This window comes from Rousettus aegyptiacus, unplaced genomic scaffold (assembly GCF_014176215.1).
Source record: "Rousettus aegyptiacus isolate mRouAeg1 unplaced genomic scaffold, mRouAeg1.p scaffold_m13_p_6, whole genome shotgun sequence".
Lineage (NCBI taxonomy): Eukaryota > Metazoa > Chordata > Mammalia > Chiroptera > Pteropodidae > Rousettus > Rousettus aegyptiacus.
This window is the reverse complement of record NW_023416309.1, coordinates 31,992,440-32,010,380: the sequence shown is the minus strand read 5'-3', so window position 1 is coordinate 32,010,380 and position 17,941 is coordinate 31,992,440. Positions and strand designations below refer to the sequence as shown.

General features: G+C 39.0%; 1 protein-coding gene across 2 annotated transcripts; it reads right to left on the bottom strand.

The window, feature by feature from the left end:
- Positions 1-9,261: 9,261 nt before the first annotated feature.
- IFIT2 (interferon induced protein with tetratricopeptide repeats 2) lies at positions 9,262-17,065 on the bottom strand. Of its 2 annotated transcripts, none has more exons than XM_016123310.2 (2): positions 16,812-17,065; positions 9,262-12,632 (listed from the first exon to the last, which is right to left on the bottom strand). In XM_016123310.2, exons 1-2 carry the CDS (start codon positions 16,859-16,861, stop codon positions 11,225-11,227), a joined length of 1,458 nt encoding a protein of 485 aa, XP_015978796.2. In that variant the 5' UTR covers positions 16,862-17,065; the 3' UTR covers positions 9,262-11,224. The 2 variants fall into 2 exon arrangements, with proteins under 2 accessions (XP_015978796.2, XP_015978797.2); XM_016123311.2 differs by having other exon boundaries at positions 16,891-17,062.
- Positions 17,066-17,941: the final 876 nt, after the last annotated feature.

Genomic DNA, 17,941 nt, shown 5'->3' with positions numbered 1-17,941 from the left:
CCATAAATCTAGGATAGGCCCCAGGAAACTGCATTTTTAATAAAGTCTATGGGAGATTCAAACATAAGGGTTTCTGGGACCACATGATGTGAAAAATTGTTCCAGAAATATTTTGTAAAAAGTAGCTTCATCCAGTAAATTTATCTGTGGGTGTGGATCCCAGGCCTGGCAGGTCCCAGGTCTGGCTGTGATCCAGGCTCACGGCTAGGAATAGGACCCCGAACTTAGAATGTTATATTAGTGTGGTAGGGCACCTGCGCCTAATATAAGTAAAGATAATTCAGCTTATTGTATCACGCATGTGTTACTGAATGCTACTCTTGAACTCTCATATTTGTGGAGCCATGAGGTCACCTGGGTAGCAAATGGGGAGCACTAGAAAGGGGAGCACAAGAGCAGAAAGAGAAGCACACTCCCTGCAAGAGAACTGCACTCCCCACAATAAAGTCAGTGCCTGCCATTTCATTCTCCGGTCAGCCTCTCATGCATTCTTACAACTGGGCGTCTCACCACTGAAACCTTCTCTTCTGGATCAGCTCAGTGCTGACAATGAGAGACAATTTGAACTGAGAAAACTGGATGTAGTTCTGAGTGTTCAGTTTACTAGTTCTGAGATTATCCATGAGTCAAATCACTGACTCTGAATTTTCCTTTTTTCCCCATATTAAGTATAGGAAGCCCAGCCCTGAAGTGAACCTTGAACAGTTTAAAATCTTTGAGGTATAAGGTAATAATTTAGTTTTCTCAGCTCTAAAATGAGAAATAATAACGTAATATTGCTTAATGGCTGGCTAGCTAGCTGACAAATTTACAGATTTATGCTTTGAGCTCTGAAGGAATAATATTACCCTGACCTTTTTTTATATTTATTTTTCAAAATATATTACCCTGGGGTAACATTGGTTAATACAGTTATGTAATTTTCAAGTGTACATTATAATTTGACATCTGTATATTCTATTCTGTGTTTACCATCCAAAGTCCAGTTTCCTTCAGCTACCATATATTTGATCCCCTTTACCCACTTCACCCTCTCCCTACCCCCTTATATTTGACCCCCTTTACCTCGTCTACCTCCCCCCTCCACCTCCACCCCCTACCCTATGGTAACCACTAGTCCATTGTCCATATCCATGAGTCTCTGTTTGTCTTGTTCATTTGTTGCTTTTACATTTATATCCCACGTATAACTGATATCATGTGATTGTCAACTTTTTCTGTCTGACTTCTTTCACTTAGCATGATTATCTCAAGGTCCATCCATGTTGTCGCAAATGGCAGTATTTCATCTCTTCTTATGGCTGAGTAATATTCCATTGTATATATGTACCACAGCATCTTTAGCCAATCATCTATCGTAGGACACTTTGGTTGCTTCCATGTCCTGGCCACTGTGAATAATGCTGCTATGAATATTGGTGTGCAAATATCTTTTTGGATATGGGTTTTCAAGTCTTTGTGGTAAATACCCAGTAGAGGGATTGCTGCATCATATGGTAGATCAATTCTTAGTTTTTTCAGGAAACTCCATACTGTTTTCCATAGTGGCTGAACCAATTTTCAGTCTCACCAGCAGTGTATGAGGGTTCTTTTTTCTCCGCATCCTCTCCAACGTTTGTTATTACTTGTCCTGTTGATTATAGATATTCTAACAGGTGTGAGATGATATCTCATTGTAGTTTCGATTTATGTTTCCCTAATAGCAAGTGATGCTGAGCATTTTTTCATATATTTGTTGGCCATTTGTATGTCCTCTAGGGAGAAGTGTCTGTTCAGGTCCCCTGCCCATTTTTTTGATTGGATCATTTGGGTTTTTTGTTATTGAGTCATATGAGTTCTTTGCGTATTTTGGATATTAGGCCCTTATCAGAGGTGCTGCTTGCAAATACATTTTCCCATTCAAATGGTTGTCTCTTTACCTTGTTGACGGTTTCTTTTGCTGAGCAGAAGCTTTTTAGTTTATTTATTTTTGCTTTTACTTCCCTTGCCTTTGAGGTAAAATTCATAAATTCCTCTCTAGGTCCAAGGTCCTTGAGTTTTGTTCCTATGTTTTCTTCTATGCATTTTATTGTTTCAGGTCTTATATTCAGGTCCTTGATCCATTTTGAGTTAATTTTGGTGTGTGCTGAGAGACAACAATCTAATTTCTTTCTTTTGCAGATGGCCTTCCAGTTTTCCCAGCATCGTTTATTGAAGAGGCTTTCCTTCCTCCACTGTATGTGTTTGGCTTTTTTTTTCCAAAATTATTTGCCCATATAAATATGGGTTTACTTCTGGACTCTCGATTCTGTTCCACTGGTCTGAGGCTCTGTTTTTCTACCAATACCATACCGTTTTGATTACTGTCGCTTTGTAGTATAATTTGAAGTCGAGCAGAGTAGTGCCTACAGCCTCGCTCTTTTTACTCAGGATGGCTTTGGCAATTCAGGGTCTTTCATGCTTTCATACAGATCTGATGATTTTTTCTTCTATTTCTTTAAAAAACCCCGATGAGATTTGTATAATGCTTTAGGTAATAAGGTCATTTTAACTATGTTGACTCTTCCAATTCAAGAACACAGAATATCTTTCCATTTCTTTGCATCTTCTTCAATTTTTTTCAATAGGGTCTTGTAGTTTCCATTATGTAGGTCCTTCACATGTTTCGTTAAATTAATTCCTATGTTTTATTCTTTTTGTTGCAATTGCAAAAGAAATTAATTTATCTACTTCTTTCTATGACACTTCATTATTAGAGTATAGAAACATTATGGATTTCTGAATGTTGATTTTTTATCCAGGAAATTTACTGTATTTGCTTATTGTTTCTAGTAGTGTTCTTATGGAATCTTTAGGGTTTTCTATATAAAGAATCATGTCATCTGCAAATAGTGACAGTCTGACTTCTTTGTTTCCTATTTAGATGCCTTTTATATCTTTCTCTTGCCTGATTGTACTCACTAGGACCTCCAATGTTATGTTGAAAAACAGTGGCGATAGTGGACAGCCTTGCCTTGTTCCTGATCTTAGAGGGAAGGTTTTTAGTTTTTCACCATCAAGTATAATGTTGGCTGTGGGTTTGTCAAAATGGCCTTTATGTTAAGGTACGTTCCTTCTATACCAATATTGTGAAGTGTTTTGATCATAAATGGATGCTGTATCCTGTTGAAGGCTTTTTCTGCATCTATTAAAATTATCATAGGATTCTTATTTTTTAGTTTGTTTATGTGGTGTATCACATTAATCAATTTGCATATGTTAAACCTCATCCCTGTGCCCCTGGGGTGAAGCCCACTTGATCATGTTGTATAATCTTTTTAATATTAATATGTTGCTGTATTCGGTTCGCTAGTATCTTATTTAGGATTTTTGCATCTGTGTTCATGAGAGATATTGGTCTGTAGTTTTCTTTTTTGTGTGTTATCCTTACCAGGTTTTGGTATCAGAGTAATATTGGCCTTATAAAAAGAGTTGGGAGGTATTCCCTGCTCTTTGATTTTTCGAATGAGTTTGAGGAGAACAGGTATTACATCTTTTTTGAATGTTTGGTAAAATTCACTGGGGAAGCCATCTGATCTTGGACTTTTACTTTTTGGTAGGTTTTTGATGATTGTTTCAATTTCCATACTGTTGATCAGTCTATTTAGATTTTCCAGTTCTTGATTCAATCTAGGAAGGTTGTGTTTTTCTAAGTACTAGACCATTTCTTCTAGGTTATTAAATTTTTTGTTATATACTTTTTCATAGTATTCTTGCATGATCCTTTGTATTTCTGCGCTGTCAGTCGTAATTTCCTTGCTTTCATCTCTGATTTTGTTTATTTGTGTCCTTTCTCCTTTTTCCTTAGTGAATTTAGCCAGGGGTTTGTCAATTTTATTAACCTTCTCAAAGAACCAGCTCTTTGTTGCATTTATTTTTTTTCTATTTTTTTGTTTGTTTTCAATTTAATTTATTTTGGCTCTAGTTTTGATTATTTCTTTTCTACTGTTGACTTTAGGCTTTATTTGTTCTTCCTTTTCTAGTTTTTCAAAATGAAGCATCAGGTCAATTATTTGGGCTCATTCTTATTTTTGGAGCTGGGCCTGTAAAGACATGAACTTCCCTCTTATAACTGCTTTTGCTGTGTCCCAAAAGTTTTGATATGTTGTACTATCATTATTATTCATTTCTATGTATCTCTTGATCTCTCTTTTTATTTCTTCTCTGACCCAGTTATTCTTCAGTAGCATGTTGTTTAATCTCCATGTATCTGTGGTTCTTCCTGATTTCTTTTTGCAGTTGATCTCTAGTTTCAAAGCATTATGATCAAAGAATATGGTTGGTATGATTTGAACCCTCTTATATTTGTTAAGCCTGTCTCTGTGTCCCAGTATGAGGTCAATTATTGAGAATGTTCCATGTGCATTAGAGAAGAACGTATAAGCAGCTGTTTTGAGACGGAAGGCTCTGTAAATGTCAATTATGTCTAGTTGGACTAAAGTGTCATTTAAGGATGTTATTTCCTGATTAATATTCTGTTTGGATGATCTTTCCAGATCCGACAGTGGGGTATTAAGGTCACACAAGTTCAATAATGTTTTGGTCTGTTTCTCCCTTTAGTTCTGTTAGTAATTGCTTTACATATTTCAGGGCTCCCTGATAGGGAGCATAGATATTAATAAGTGTTATGTCCTCTTGGTGCATGATTCCTTTTATCATTATGAAGTGTCCCTCAGTATCTTTCTTTACCTTTCTTATTCTGAAGTCTATTTCGTCTAATATTAGTACTGCTACTCCTGCTTTTCTCAGCATGCCATTTGCTTGGAATATCATTTTCCACCCTTTCACTTAGAATCGATATTTGTCTTTGGAACTGTGATGTATCTCCCGGAAGCAGCATATGGTTCAGTTTTGTTTTGTGATCCATTCTGCAACTCTGTGCCTTTTTATTGGTGATTTCAGTCCATTTACATTTAGGGTGATTATTGAAATATGGGGTCTTCTTAATAGCCATTTTATCTTTTGCTTCATTGCTTCCTTGACCTTATGTTACTGTTTTCTTTACTGAAGAATGAAAAATAATGAAAGAGTAATTCAAGAACTAGCTGATACCATCAGGAGAGGAAATATAAGAATAATGGACATTATCAAAAGTGAGGAAAAGGAGCAGGGACTGGTATGAACATTCATGTATAAGTTTACGTGAAAATGTTTTCACTTCTCTTGGATATGTACCTAGGGATGGAGTTGCTGGGTCAAATGGTAGCTCTATGTTTAACCATGTGAGGAACTTCCAAACTGTTTTCCAAAGTTGTGGCACCAATTCACATAAAGATTTTAGTCACTAAGGATTTTCCTCTTTGCAACCTCCCAAGAAGGTATAGATTATCCACAACAAGATAATTGCACTGTAAAACATAAGGAACACTTCTAATTCTTCAAACCAAGTTACTCCCTTTTCCCCAGAATAAATGATAGAGAAATAGTAGAGGGAGGAAATAGAAACATATGGTCTCTAGCTGGAACCCACATTTCCCAGGTTGAAATCCAAAGTTGATTATGCACATGGTAGAGATCCTAACACAATCTTATTGTGTTAGGCTTTGGGATTCTTATACTTTCACGTTTCCAGTCACACCAGATGCAGATTGTGCAAGTCTATTGACATTAGGTGAGAAGAAAGATGGGGAAACATGACTCAGGGTCTGCTGCCCCCAGGGGCTGTGTTTGAGCTTTATGGAAAAAGAGGCTACAAGTAGAGACTAATGAATCTTTCGCTGAGAACTCAGGCTGAGAAATAATTAGTATGACTTGGAATCTAGACAGGGATGAGAGAAATTCTTACTGTGTCATGGTAACTGTTATATTTGAGAACATCTTTGGCAGGAATAATCGTACTCTTGATGTGGCAATCAAAAATAGGGAATGATGAGATCTATCAAAGCCATTTTGTGAGCAGAGGACATTGACGGCTGTGAAGAAGGGCCCAGTTGGGAGCCCTGTGGTAAAGGCCTCCCAGTGTCCCCAGCTTCACTTTTCCTTGCCTTATAGCTTAACAATAGATTATCTCTGTTGTAGCCGCCAGCCCCCGAAAGACACACGGACCACCAGAACTTAGTGAGTTATAGGAAACACACTCTTTATTTAGCCAGCTGGGTCTGCCAGGGATACACAGACCTCAAATTAAGCAGCCCCAAAATGTAGAGATACAGGGTTTTTAAGCCCCAAATCTCATTCTTCATTCTGTCTGAATACAAAGGTCTATTTTTCTTCTATTCACTACTTGTTGACCCACAGGTTGGGTGTGCAAGTGGGGGTACAGAAGCAGAAAGCTTATTGTTGGAACGTTATGTTCCTATGGGTGACAGCCTATGTTCCCATGGACATAGCCATGTTCCCATGGGCATAGCCAAGCGGTAATTTTCCTGCAAGCAATAAATTTCTAGCAGTCATTTTTCAGCCATTACAGTCTCCAGGGGCTTGACCCAGAGTTTGGAATGTCTTTTGCCATAGAAAGTTGCTCTGAAACTTAAGATTAATGCCTTTATGCTTTCTGATTATAATCCTTCTGGTCTAGCATTTTTTCCAGACTACTCCCATCTTTGTTCCTGGGTTGCTAATGTCACTGGAGGACTACGTTGCCAGAGGAACGTCTCTGTAAAGCAATAACAGACCCCCTGGGACCATCAAGTAGCTCCTAGAATAATGTCCAGATTTTTGCTTAAATACCCTAAGCCAGACTGAGAGGGCAAGGCAGTTTTGAAGGTGTTAACCTGCTGCCTTCTCAGATCACCAATGCTCTGACAATAAATGTTTATTCTAAGTATCCCAACTCTTCTGTCGGTCTATTAGCTGAGCGAAGCAGGCAGCACAAGCCCTGAACTCGGCTGCCCTACGGTTAAGATGTGGGTGCTGGAATGATATAAATAGCTGATATGATTAGATAATTTTAACAGACAGTTTATCAACACCTAGGAGACACCTATTGGGGGCATGTTATTTACCTGGGTGAGCATGTTAAGGGGAGTCGAATGTCCTACACTGGGAGATATGGTTAAGAATCAGGGAATTACAAGTCATTCCAATTAATGTGGCCCCATTTGTTCCCTGGATAGTGACATTTTAGGAAATGTGAGCTGTATCATAATTTTCTTTATTGTCTTTCAATTATCTTTGTTCTCTATAGTAGATTGCTGTTTATATGTAAGAATTTTATTGCTTACATGGCATACAATATTTATAACTATATACTTTATAGAAGTATGGCATTAAATTTAGTGGAATACATTCTGTACATATCCTATGAAATGTGCTGTCATATGAAATAAATATACCTGTCTTTACCAAAAAAAAAAAAAATCATCTTTGTTAGCTTTAAGTCCTCAAATAATTATAATATTGTTATAATTAGCCAAAGTCCATGCCCTAGCCAAAGATGGCTTCTAAGCTGGAAAAGATCAGTTTTGGCTCATCTCCCCTCGTCAGGGCTAAAACAGAGGCAGGTCTGAAGAAAAAAAAATTTCTGTAGACATATCCTGGAGGGGGAGGGGTTGTTCCTGGGCTATCTATCCTGCCTCACGTATACCTGGTGTACTTTCTTTAGCACACTACAGGTGTCAATGGTCCTCGCTCAAGGTCAGCATCCATGCTCATCTTACATCCATACAGAACACACCTAGCTTTCTTCCCTAGACACCATATCCAATAATGTTACTCAGGTAAAGTGAGCTAAACTTTCACCTGACATGTACACTTTTCCAATTCAGTCCAATAAAATGAGTTTACCTTTGTACTTGGTATGAATCATGTTTTCCACCAGAGGCCTCTTGAAAAACGAGAAACTTTAGGGCTTCACGTCTCTTTTTATTCTGTACTTGATATGGAAATCTCCAACATGCCTTTAGACTGCCTCCAGGATGGGGCATAAACTAGAATTGGGCATTTCCTTATTTCTCATACTGGAGGTCAGAAGGGGACAGAATGTGAATGGAAGCAAAAGATGTTAGCAAGATTTAACAGAAAGAAGGGCAGCAGCCCACCCACCGTCAGTGTGGGGGCAGAGTATAAACTGAAATCTTGGTCCCTCTTTAAAGTAGGCAGGATTAACACGTTAATCAAGCTATGTTTAGAGACTGCGATATGCTGGTCAGCTCTATAGCCAGGCCACTGAGAACACCTTCAGAACAAAGGAAGATTTCTGCTGGGATTGCTAACAACCCATTCCGCACACTTTGAAGGGAAAAAAGGAAAAACAGAGTCTTCAAGTGGCTGCCCTACACACAAAAAATCATTTATTCCCTATCACCAAAACCCTGGGGGAACCTATGGATTAAAGGCTGGGAACTGTCAGCAGTCCTATCCTGCTACATATTCTTACCTTTTCATGCTACATACTCTTCCCCTTTCCCCTTCCTCATTGTATGCCCATATCAAAGGGAATGGGTAAACACAGTCTTTAAACTATAACTCACAGGAACTAAAGAATGATATATAAACTGAATTCCATAATACCTGGAGTCCCTCTTACTCTCTGACTCTGAGAGGAGACCATGCATGCTCTGTCTGTGAAGAGTTACATCTTTTCTAATAAACTTTCCTTTTGACTCTAACTTTGGCTTGTGTATTAAATTTTTTTTATATTCTCTGCCAAAGAACACTCTTCTCTCTGTGCAGGGCTCAGTCTTTCCCAGGCGGGGAAATTTTGCGCTGTCCTGCATCATCTAAAGAAGGCTGTAGAAAGAAAAAAAAAAGGTTTGTTCTATTCAGTAGCTACAGTGTTAGACTAGTCTGGGTTATTGGAACCAGTTTATAACCAGGATAATTGCAACAGGGTGGAATGCTTCTGCTTCTTTCCATCTGACTCTTGCCACAAACTGTAGCCTGCATTTCTCCCAGGGCCTTCAGGTGAATCGTTCCTATTGCAGATATGCTAACCGATTTAGAGGAATTCTGAAAAACAGCCTCCTGAATAGATGAGAAAAGATATGTAAAACCATGACTGTTATCAAATGAGTTGCAGGAATCTCCGGGACTCAGACTCTGATCAGCAGAGGTCAAGAGCCAACTGAGAAAAAAAGAGATTTGGAGATTTTCCTGCTTTGCCATGGATCCCACCTTTTGCTCCTCCTATTCTCCCTTTCCTTGATACAAAAGACACTTGAATTCTGGGCTCTCTTAAGACAGAGTTGAGAAGTCTAAAAATCTGCCATCTTCTTGTCATGGCGCCATTTCGATAAATAAAACCTTTCTCATTCCAAACTAATCTATTGAATATTAAATATTTGATGCACTGAGCACAAGAGCCTTGTGACTACAACATAACATTTTATTTATCTAGAGCTGAGTCTGGAAAACTTAAGGTACAGCAAAATTTCAGAAAACCCTGAACATTCTTTTATGTTACATCACATCTGTTATTTATTAATTAAATCTGTGACTTTTTTTCAGGAATCCATACCATGCACACTGATAATTTCAAGCGCTAACGACACTATTTTTGATTAAAAAAAAAATGCCAAAACCATTGTTACAGTAGTTGGAATTTTTAATTTAAAAAGCCTTTAATTTTATATAATTTAATTGCTTAATAAAAATGTTAATGTACACTTAATCTAAACATGTTATATATAACATTGTGTCAACTTAAGATATACAACACATTGATTTGACAGTTATATGTTGTAATATGATTGCCATTGTTTGACAGCATCTCTCTCAAACCAGATAATTATTTCTTGTTTGTGGTGGAAATCACTAAAATCCAGTATGTTAGTGAGACTGATGATTATAATACAATATCGTTGTCTATATTCACTGTACTGTGCATTAAATCTCCAGGGCTTCTTTACCTATTAGTTGCAAGTTTGTACCCACCCCCACCAGCCCTGGGTAACACCATTTAAATTTAAACTAATTCCAACAGGCAAACATTTTGCAGCTGAGGCTACTGATGGCCTTGGTGCTGGGTCCGCGACTCTGTTTTGGGTCACTCTGTTTTGGGTCACACCAACCTTCACAGTCTATTCAGTATCTACCTAGAAAATCCCAATTGCCTGAAACATATCATTAATTTGGGGGCTCCATAAAATTTTTCAGGGTTAAAAGAAGTTTTGTATAACCTAATATACATTTCTAACGGCGGGGCGGGGGGGGGGGGAAGGGCACTCCGTTAATGATATCATTTCCTAAGATCTTTCACTAGATTCTCAGCCACCAAATGATTTCCTGTTCTGCTGCTTTTCTATCATTTTGAACCTGAGCTCATCAAAACTTTTTCTTTGAACAAAGCAAGTCTTCATCCTACAAAAAAATTTTCCTAATAGTGGCTAAGAAGATAAAAATATCTACATGTGATTACAATCTCCACTTGGCAAACCAGCATTCCTCTCTCTCTCTCTCTTTTTTGCCTAGTCTGTCCCTATTCCTACGGGTGAGACCTTTATCTTTTGCACAAGTTTTAAAGAAATGTATTGTTTTGGTTTCTAGCATATTGTACAGAATCCCCTTTCAAATTTTTCACAAGTTGTATAAGATTATAGGGAGAGCAGAGTGGAGGCGAATTCTCCCCATGTGCCTCCTGAAATTCTTGAACTGTGATTGTCTGACCCCATTGCTTCTCTGAGATATGTCCTTTATGAATTTGACCTATTCTTGGCTCTTTTTTCAAACATTGTTTGCATTTCACTTAATGGGACAATCGAACTCCTGTTGTGTAGAACATTCTAGATTGAGAATTTTCTGGAGTGGAGGAGGAAAGAGGCAGACTGAGAGAGAGAGAGAGGGGGGACAAGGACACCAGCCTTATCTAAGCTTTGGTCTTCCAGCCTTTGGATGGGGCAAAGCACTTTCCTGTGTGGGATCTCAAATGACTCCAAGGATAAAAAAACTTAGCAAAAATGGACCACAGTGTTACAGATGTGAGGTGTCTGGTTGCTTTGTATAAACACAGAAACAAACTCATGGCATTGTCCCATAGAGGATGACTAAGAGAATGTCACAAAGCAAATTGCTCCCAAGAAGTCTCTTGGGAAATAGCCCCTTTATCAAGCCACAGGAACTACCTCCCTATCTAGTCCCTCTCCTAGAACTCCCTGAGCAATTCACTTGGCCCAATGGAGTTCTTCCGTAATCCTGATCCAGTACTGACTGTAATCAGGCTTAGTCTGTGCCTATGCCATACCAGTTGTTAAATATTTTGAATACCAAATTGGTGGAGAGGTTTCAGTTCCCGTTTAGCAGTAGCCATATGGGCACCTATCCTGATTCCTCAATCCTCAGCTAAAGATGCTGACGGGACAAGATGTTCAGAGTCCAAACCCCTCTCAGAGTTTTCATCTGCTGGTTGCCTATTTTTATTCAGCTCCTGAAGAAATGCCAAGACATGCAGAGCCTCAGGATCTGCTCTATTTTTAGAAAGCCTGGTTTCGGCAATTCTTTGCAGTTTGTTCTTCAACTTTTCTTTCGCCTTTGACTCCTTGTTTATTTTCACACCCTCTATAAAATGGTGGATGGCCTTGCCTTCACACTTCATTTGATACAGCTGAAAGTTGCCATATCGCAGATGGAGCACTTGTCTGTCCGTAGACGTAAGCTCTTTGCTGAATTCTTTTTGAAAGTAATACTCCGCTTCTTCATACTTACCTGCCTGTGAGTAGAGGCAGGCAAGAAAGGAGCAGACATGAACAAGATTTCCATTGAGCTCATCAGCTCTCTTTAAATAATACTCAGCTTGTTCTATTAGTTCCTGTAACTCTTCTCTGTTCTCATACATTTCATTCTCTCCCATTTTCTGACACTGGAACTGGAGGACTTTTGCCCTATAGCAGACTCCTATATAGGAATGCAGGTAGGCATTGTTCGGCATGCATTCTAGAGCCTTTTTAAGCAGTTTTATAGCTTTGTCTGGGTCATCTTTTTTTCGATACAGCATTGCTGCACCACAAAGCACATCTGTTGCACACGGGGCTTTCTCCACAGCTTCTTCAACTAACCTCTCTCCTTCACTCTCCTTATTCATCTTTTGAAGTTGCAGAGCCAGGAGGACTTTAACATACTGGTTGTCAGGATCCAGCTGAATGGCTTGCCTCAGAGCATCAATGGGATCCTGAGATGGTGGCCATTCCTCCAGGCGGTAGGTCGAGATTGCCAGTCCAGTAGCAAATTCTGGGTTTTTCGGGTTCCTTTTCAGACAGTTCTCAAAACACACCTTCGCCTTTTCAGTGTGCTTTTTTCCACACTTTAACCGTGACCACCCTTCCTCACAATCCATCTCAGGACTCTCAATTCTATAGGGGCTGGAAAACTTTTTGCACACATGTTTCACCTTGTCTACATAAACCTGAGCTTCTGAGAGTCTGCCCATGTGATAGTAGACCCAGGCGTAGTTTCCCCAGGTGACCAGACTTCGGATTTCTGCTTGGTCAGCGTGCTCTTTCTGGATTAACTCTTCAGCTTGCTGTAAGCTTTCCAGTGCTGCCTCACTTTGGCCTCTGTGGTATTTTATGTAGGCCAGCAAGTTGTACATTGTAGCTTTAAATCCACTGTTCTGAAACTCAGTCTGGTTACACACTCTGTCTTCAAAATCATCCAAGGACTTTTCTCCCTCTAACAAGTTCCAGGTGAAATGGCATTTTAGTTGCTGCAGGCTGCTCTCCAAGGGGTTCTTTGTGGTCTCACTGTAGGGAAAAGCAAAAAGATGGACATTTTGAGACATCACACGGATTCACTGGGTAAAAAACAGGAGCATGGCGAATACGATTCTCCTCTGAAAGGGTGTGAAACCCATTGAAAAATATCATACTCTTTGTTCCTTTTTTATTCTTTCTATATTTTGGCGAAAAATGTTAAATGCGTAGGGAATTAGAGACAGGGTGACTGTGGGCAGCAGAGTTAGGGAGAGGGCAGTGGTCAGGTCTCTGAATATGAGACAGTTTTCCTCAAATTAAGCCAGTTTCGTTGCAGGAGGCGACATTCGACGGAGGAAATTGGGACGCTCAAGACAACTTTGTTAGACGAAGGAGAGTTTATTATGCCAGCAGAGCGAACAAAAGCACAAGCTCCTTCCGGTTAGCTTTCTTACAGTTTATATAACCTGGATAGTGTTCCATGCAAGGGGCGCATGATTCCTTTGTCTGAGTGTCTATGTGCACTTTCTGATTCAGGATGGGAGGGGGAATTTCAGGTTGGGGATGCAAGGGGGATGGAAGTCCCAGACCACCAGTCCTATCTATTTATAGATTGTTAGATGTGGCAAGAGCTTCCAGAAGGTCATTTAAAGATCTAACTGGTATGGTTAATCTACAACCGACTGAGTAGGTCATTCCTGCAAGTCCTTTCCCTTGCATTTTTCAGATGCCTCCTCTCTCAGTTTGTTCTAGGCAGTGTTAGCCCTCTGCTTTCTCTCTGTGAGGGCCTCTGCAGAGGCAGCCAGATCTGTGGGAACTGATTTTAGTGGAGGTTTTCCTTAGTTTTAAAGTAAGGCTAGCACAGCATAGGGAATGCAGTCAGCAGTAATGTAATGGTGATGTGTAGAGCCAGAGGGAAGAGAGAGTAATCGTGGGATCATTTCATAAACTGTAAACTTGAAATTAATCATAAAATTTTAAAAAATGCTGAAATAAAATAAGTTTACTTAATTACTTTCTATTTCTGTTCTCCCTCCTAGCTAATATTTTCTTTCGTATTTTGAAAATTTTACTTTAAAATTTTTTCTTCTTTTAATGTTTTGTCATCCTGATCTTAATTTTTTTTTATCCCTTTGATAAAAAAATGAATTCCTTAGTTGTCCTTAATTTTTAATCTTTATTACTTTCTATGTCCTCTCTAATTATTTGAGCTCTTTATAGATCCTTAATGGATTTTTTTTTTTGTTTATCCAAGCCTTTTTATCAAATTGGTTTTGTTTTGTCCTTTTCATTTAGATGTTCTATATTCTTATTTTTTTGAACTTTTCCATTTTAACCATTTAAATTTTTTCAACCATTTAAAATTTTTAGTAATTTCCTCTACTTTTGTGTTATTCACTTTTTAACTTGATTATTATATATGTTAGCAATGTCTTAAACTTTTATTTTGGAATAAATACAATCACCCCTCCCCCTTAGACTGGTGACTTCTGTTCATGTTGATTTATTAATAATTTTGCATTTGTTGTTTTAATTTTCTTTTGAAATTTTATTTTTGCTCTTCTGTAGTTTGCTTTCATAACAAGTTTAGAAGTACAGCTCCAGGAGGAGGCTCACAAGACAGCTACCATCTTTTCTTACGGGAAATGCTCTTTTTCACTTAGGGTGTCCTTGCAACACTTCTGGAAGGATTTTCCACTCCCCTTAATCTTGGACCTCAAAACAAACAAACAAACAAACAAACAAAACCAACCAGACACAGCAAGTAGACAAACAAAAACTCTATCTTGAATAACTTTGGAGGCGAATTGATTAATAATCTTTAATAGCCCAAAACTGTTTTTCTACAGTATAGGAGTCTCTAACATGTTGCCTTTTCTCACTTAAAAAAAATGTTTATGGTATATATTAATTATCCTTTTATCAGGAGCTGATATTCTAAATATTATGAATTCTGACATTGACAACCAACAGACAGATATCTGGGAAGTCATATAATATGGCAAGGATTACTTTTGAAATACTTGTCCAGATGCAAGATTATATTCCCTGTCCCCTACCTTTCACTTTGCATACTTTCCAACCCCCACTTTAATTGGACCATGGCTGGGTTCCCAAACTCAAGTGGAAGCTGACAATGAAACAGAGGGAATAGTAGAGCCAGAGGGAGTTTTCACATGTCAAGAAGAGTGCTGTGCACGCTAGGAGTCTTAGGGGTCTGATGGTGACTATATTCTGTATTATATGCTGCAGAGGGAGTGACCCAGATGCACTTGGAGAAGACATAGAGTCTGGGTCCCCCAAGCTCCACAGTGCCCTGTTCTAGTCCTCTTAGGGTTGCTATAGTCTTCTGTGTGGGTCCTGTGATTACAGGAACTTTAAATCAGTTCGTGCTCATTTCTGTTACTTGAAACTTAACTATCCCAAGTAGAATAAACAAAAAAATATGAAGGAAAATGAATAGGAGTTTCCTCTCAGGGAAGGATCCCTGTCCTTTCAAAGCCCCAGGGAGGTCTTAGTAAAGAACCAGGTTTTCTGAGCCTTTTGATGTAACATGAGGGGGAGGGGAGCAGCAAAGCCAGGGAGAGTGCCCAGCTGGTATCTGCATTGTAATAACAGCAGTCTCTTCTTGAAAATTCATGTCCAATCTGATCTGTCGTCCTTCTCAGTGAGATTATAGGACTATTTCCTTAAGCGCAAGAGCTCTTTAGATCCTTTCTCAGTTCACAAAAGAAACAGAGAGGGTGAACATAGTTGAAATGATCTTCAATGTATAAAACATATAGTCAATTGTCCATTTGCAGGAGAGACATTTAATATATATACTTAAGTAAAATCTCTTTGATCAACCATTCAAAAGGCATTTAATTTCACTGTATAATTGCAGGTTTTTATTTCCATGGGTAAATCGGAATCTGGTCCCAAATACTTGCTTCCTGGATTCAGACTTGTAAGACTTATTATGGTCCTGATGCCTCTAAAAGTTCTGTTTACATAACAATAACTTTTTTTTTTTTTTTTTTTTTTTTGCCCTGCTTCTGGTTTGGATCAAGGCCACAATGACACTTTACCAGGCTCATCTGAGAACAGTACCAGCACCACCAAGGAGACTTTTGGAAATGCACATCCTCCGCCCTCCACCCAGAACTACCAAAGCAGAATCTGGGGTGGTGATCAGAGGTTAAGCCCAGGAATGTTACAGCAGCTCAAATTAGATAACCATTATCTTAGAACACAGGGGCAATGCCTAATGATAGTGCCTATAGCTAATTAACGAAAATTAGAAGAGAGACTAATGGGTCTGTATTATGGGAAAGATACTCGGAGAAGACCACGCTAAAATTCTAAGACGTAGAAACAAAGATTCTCAAGGTTCTGAATTACTATAGAAACAGACATCTGGAAATATCTCTAATCTTTTTCCTCTTTCAGTCAGGACAACAGAAAAAATTCCTTTCAAGAGGAGAGATCAGGAAACTTAGGGAAGGCGGGTAATGTTTTTCTAGGAAGAGCATGCTGGGGCTGCTGTCCCTGGATTCTGGAGCTCCCAGGGCTGAGGCTTAGGAACCCTCTCTGGTTACCCCATCCTCAGACTGAAGAAAACAGAGAGTTCCCTTCCTACCCAATGAGCTAACACTTCCTCCCCAGAGCAGTATTACCCATCTGGGTTGTGAGAGGATTTTAGAGGTGGGGACTATTTTCTCCCAACACTCCTCTCCAAGCACTTCATATTTCAGATAGCCAATCAACTATATTTCTGTTGAATAAATGAATACATTTTACCAGTCCTAATACAAAGTTGATATGAATTATGAGCACACTAAAAGTAAAGTCCACCTTAACATGAAATAGGGTTGCTACTCTAGGTACATTTTAAACAATGTCTGCTCAAAAGAGATCTCTTATTAAATAAGAACCTTATTAAAAGCACCTCACTTAGTCTTTTCAAATAAGAAACGGAAGAGAGTCAGTCTCCAGGAGCAATTTTTCCAGATTCACCTTTAAATGAAGCTCTTGTCTGATTAACTCTCTCTTCTCTCCCCTCTTTCTTTCTGCCTCACTCCTCTCTGAACTCAGCTCTCAGCTTCCCCAGAGAGAAACACCCTTAGGAAGCTTGACTGTATGAAGGAGAAAATAACTTTGGAGTAAAAAAGCCAGCATTGATATGACAAATATACAACCTACAAAGGTTATACACAAACACCAAAGCAAAATAAGTTGGAAACGTGCCTTTTAGGAGCATGGTTGCTCAGGATTTGCATTTCACAAGATTGATTCATCCTTTTCAACAGGATCAGAGAATGCTTACCTCATGGTTGCTAAGCACGTCTCAGGTCTCCTGAAAGGCTGTAGTTTAGGTTACTGTGCTCTTCAGAAATCTTCCTCCTCTGCCCCAAGTAAATGTGAGAGAGACTTATATATAGAAGCATTATCTGGTTCCTTTGCCTTACTTTCTGGCAACTGACTTCAGGAAAAAGAAAGTGAAACTGGAAAATGAAATAGGGAGGCGTCTTATAGGAAATGGATCTTGAGTAAGAGCCAAGCCTTTAGGCCTTACCCTGCTTCTGTGCAGTGAGTTAGAAAAACTTCCTCTTGCTGAATTGTATCGATGCCCTCCATCAGCTGACATCAAGGGAGCCCATCCTAGGGAGGGAAACATTTACCAAGCACCCTGCCTCATTATTGCAATGGTAACCCATCCTCGACCTGCCCACTCTTATCACCAATATGGTTCACAGGCCACTGTAAGGAGCAATTATGTGACCTGCACAGGGCAGGGATTTTTCATCTGTTTCATTCACTGCTGTATTTCTAGTTCCTACAATAATACCTGGCACATAGCAGGTATTCGAAAAGTAGCTGTTGGATGAATGAATACACGATTTGAACCATGAATTCTGATGATGTCAGTCTCTGGATTGGAAGACAGGCTGCATTTACATGCTGTGACACTGCGGAAATTATTGAATGTCTTCATGCTTTAGTTTCTTCTTCTGTGAAAAGGGGGTAACACTCTACCATGGGAAACTTTCAGTATTTGCCTCATCCAGAGCTTTAGCTCTTCTGACATTCCATGATCCATCATGATCACTAACCTAAACCAAATAATTTCTAACATCTCCACTCATTCTTGGTTTCCCTGAGCTCCATGACATTTTAAATTCGTGTGGGTCACCTTGGCAGTCAGCACCGGCTCATCATAATTGACAGCTGTAGTGGTTTGTTAGGATAGAGCAGGCGTACTTTCTTTGCTTTTTTCTTATTCATACCCTTAATCACAGAGGGATTACAATATACAATATATGTAGGCCCAAGCAGAAAAAAAGTACTATTGCCAGGTATCTTTGAGGACCAGATTT

Coding starts and splice junctions, on each gene's coding strand:
- IFIT2 (XM_016123310.2), bottom strand. CDS start 16,861: ATGAATCAATCTTGTGAAATGCAAATCCTGAGCAACCATGCTCCTAAA. Junction 12,633..16,811: donor AGCAACCATGCTCCTAAAAG/GCACGTTTCCAA, acceptor TTTTCCCTACAG/TGAGACCACAAAGAACCCCT.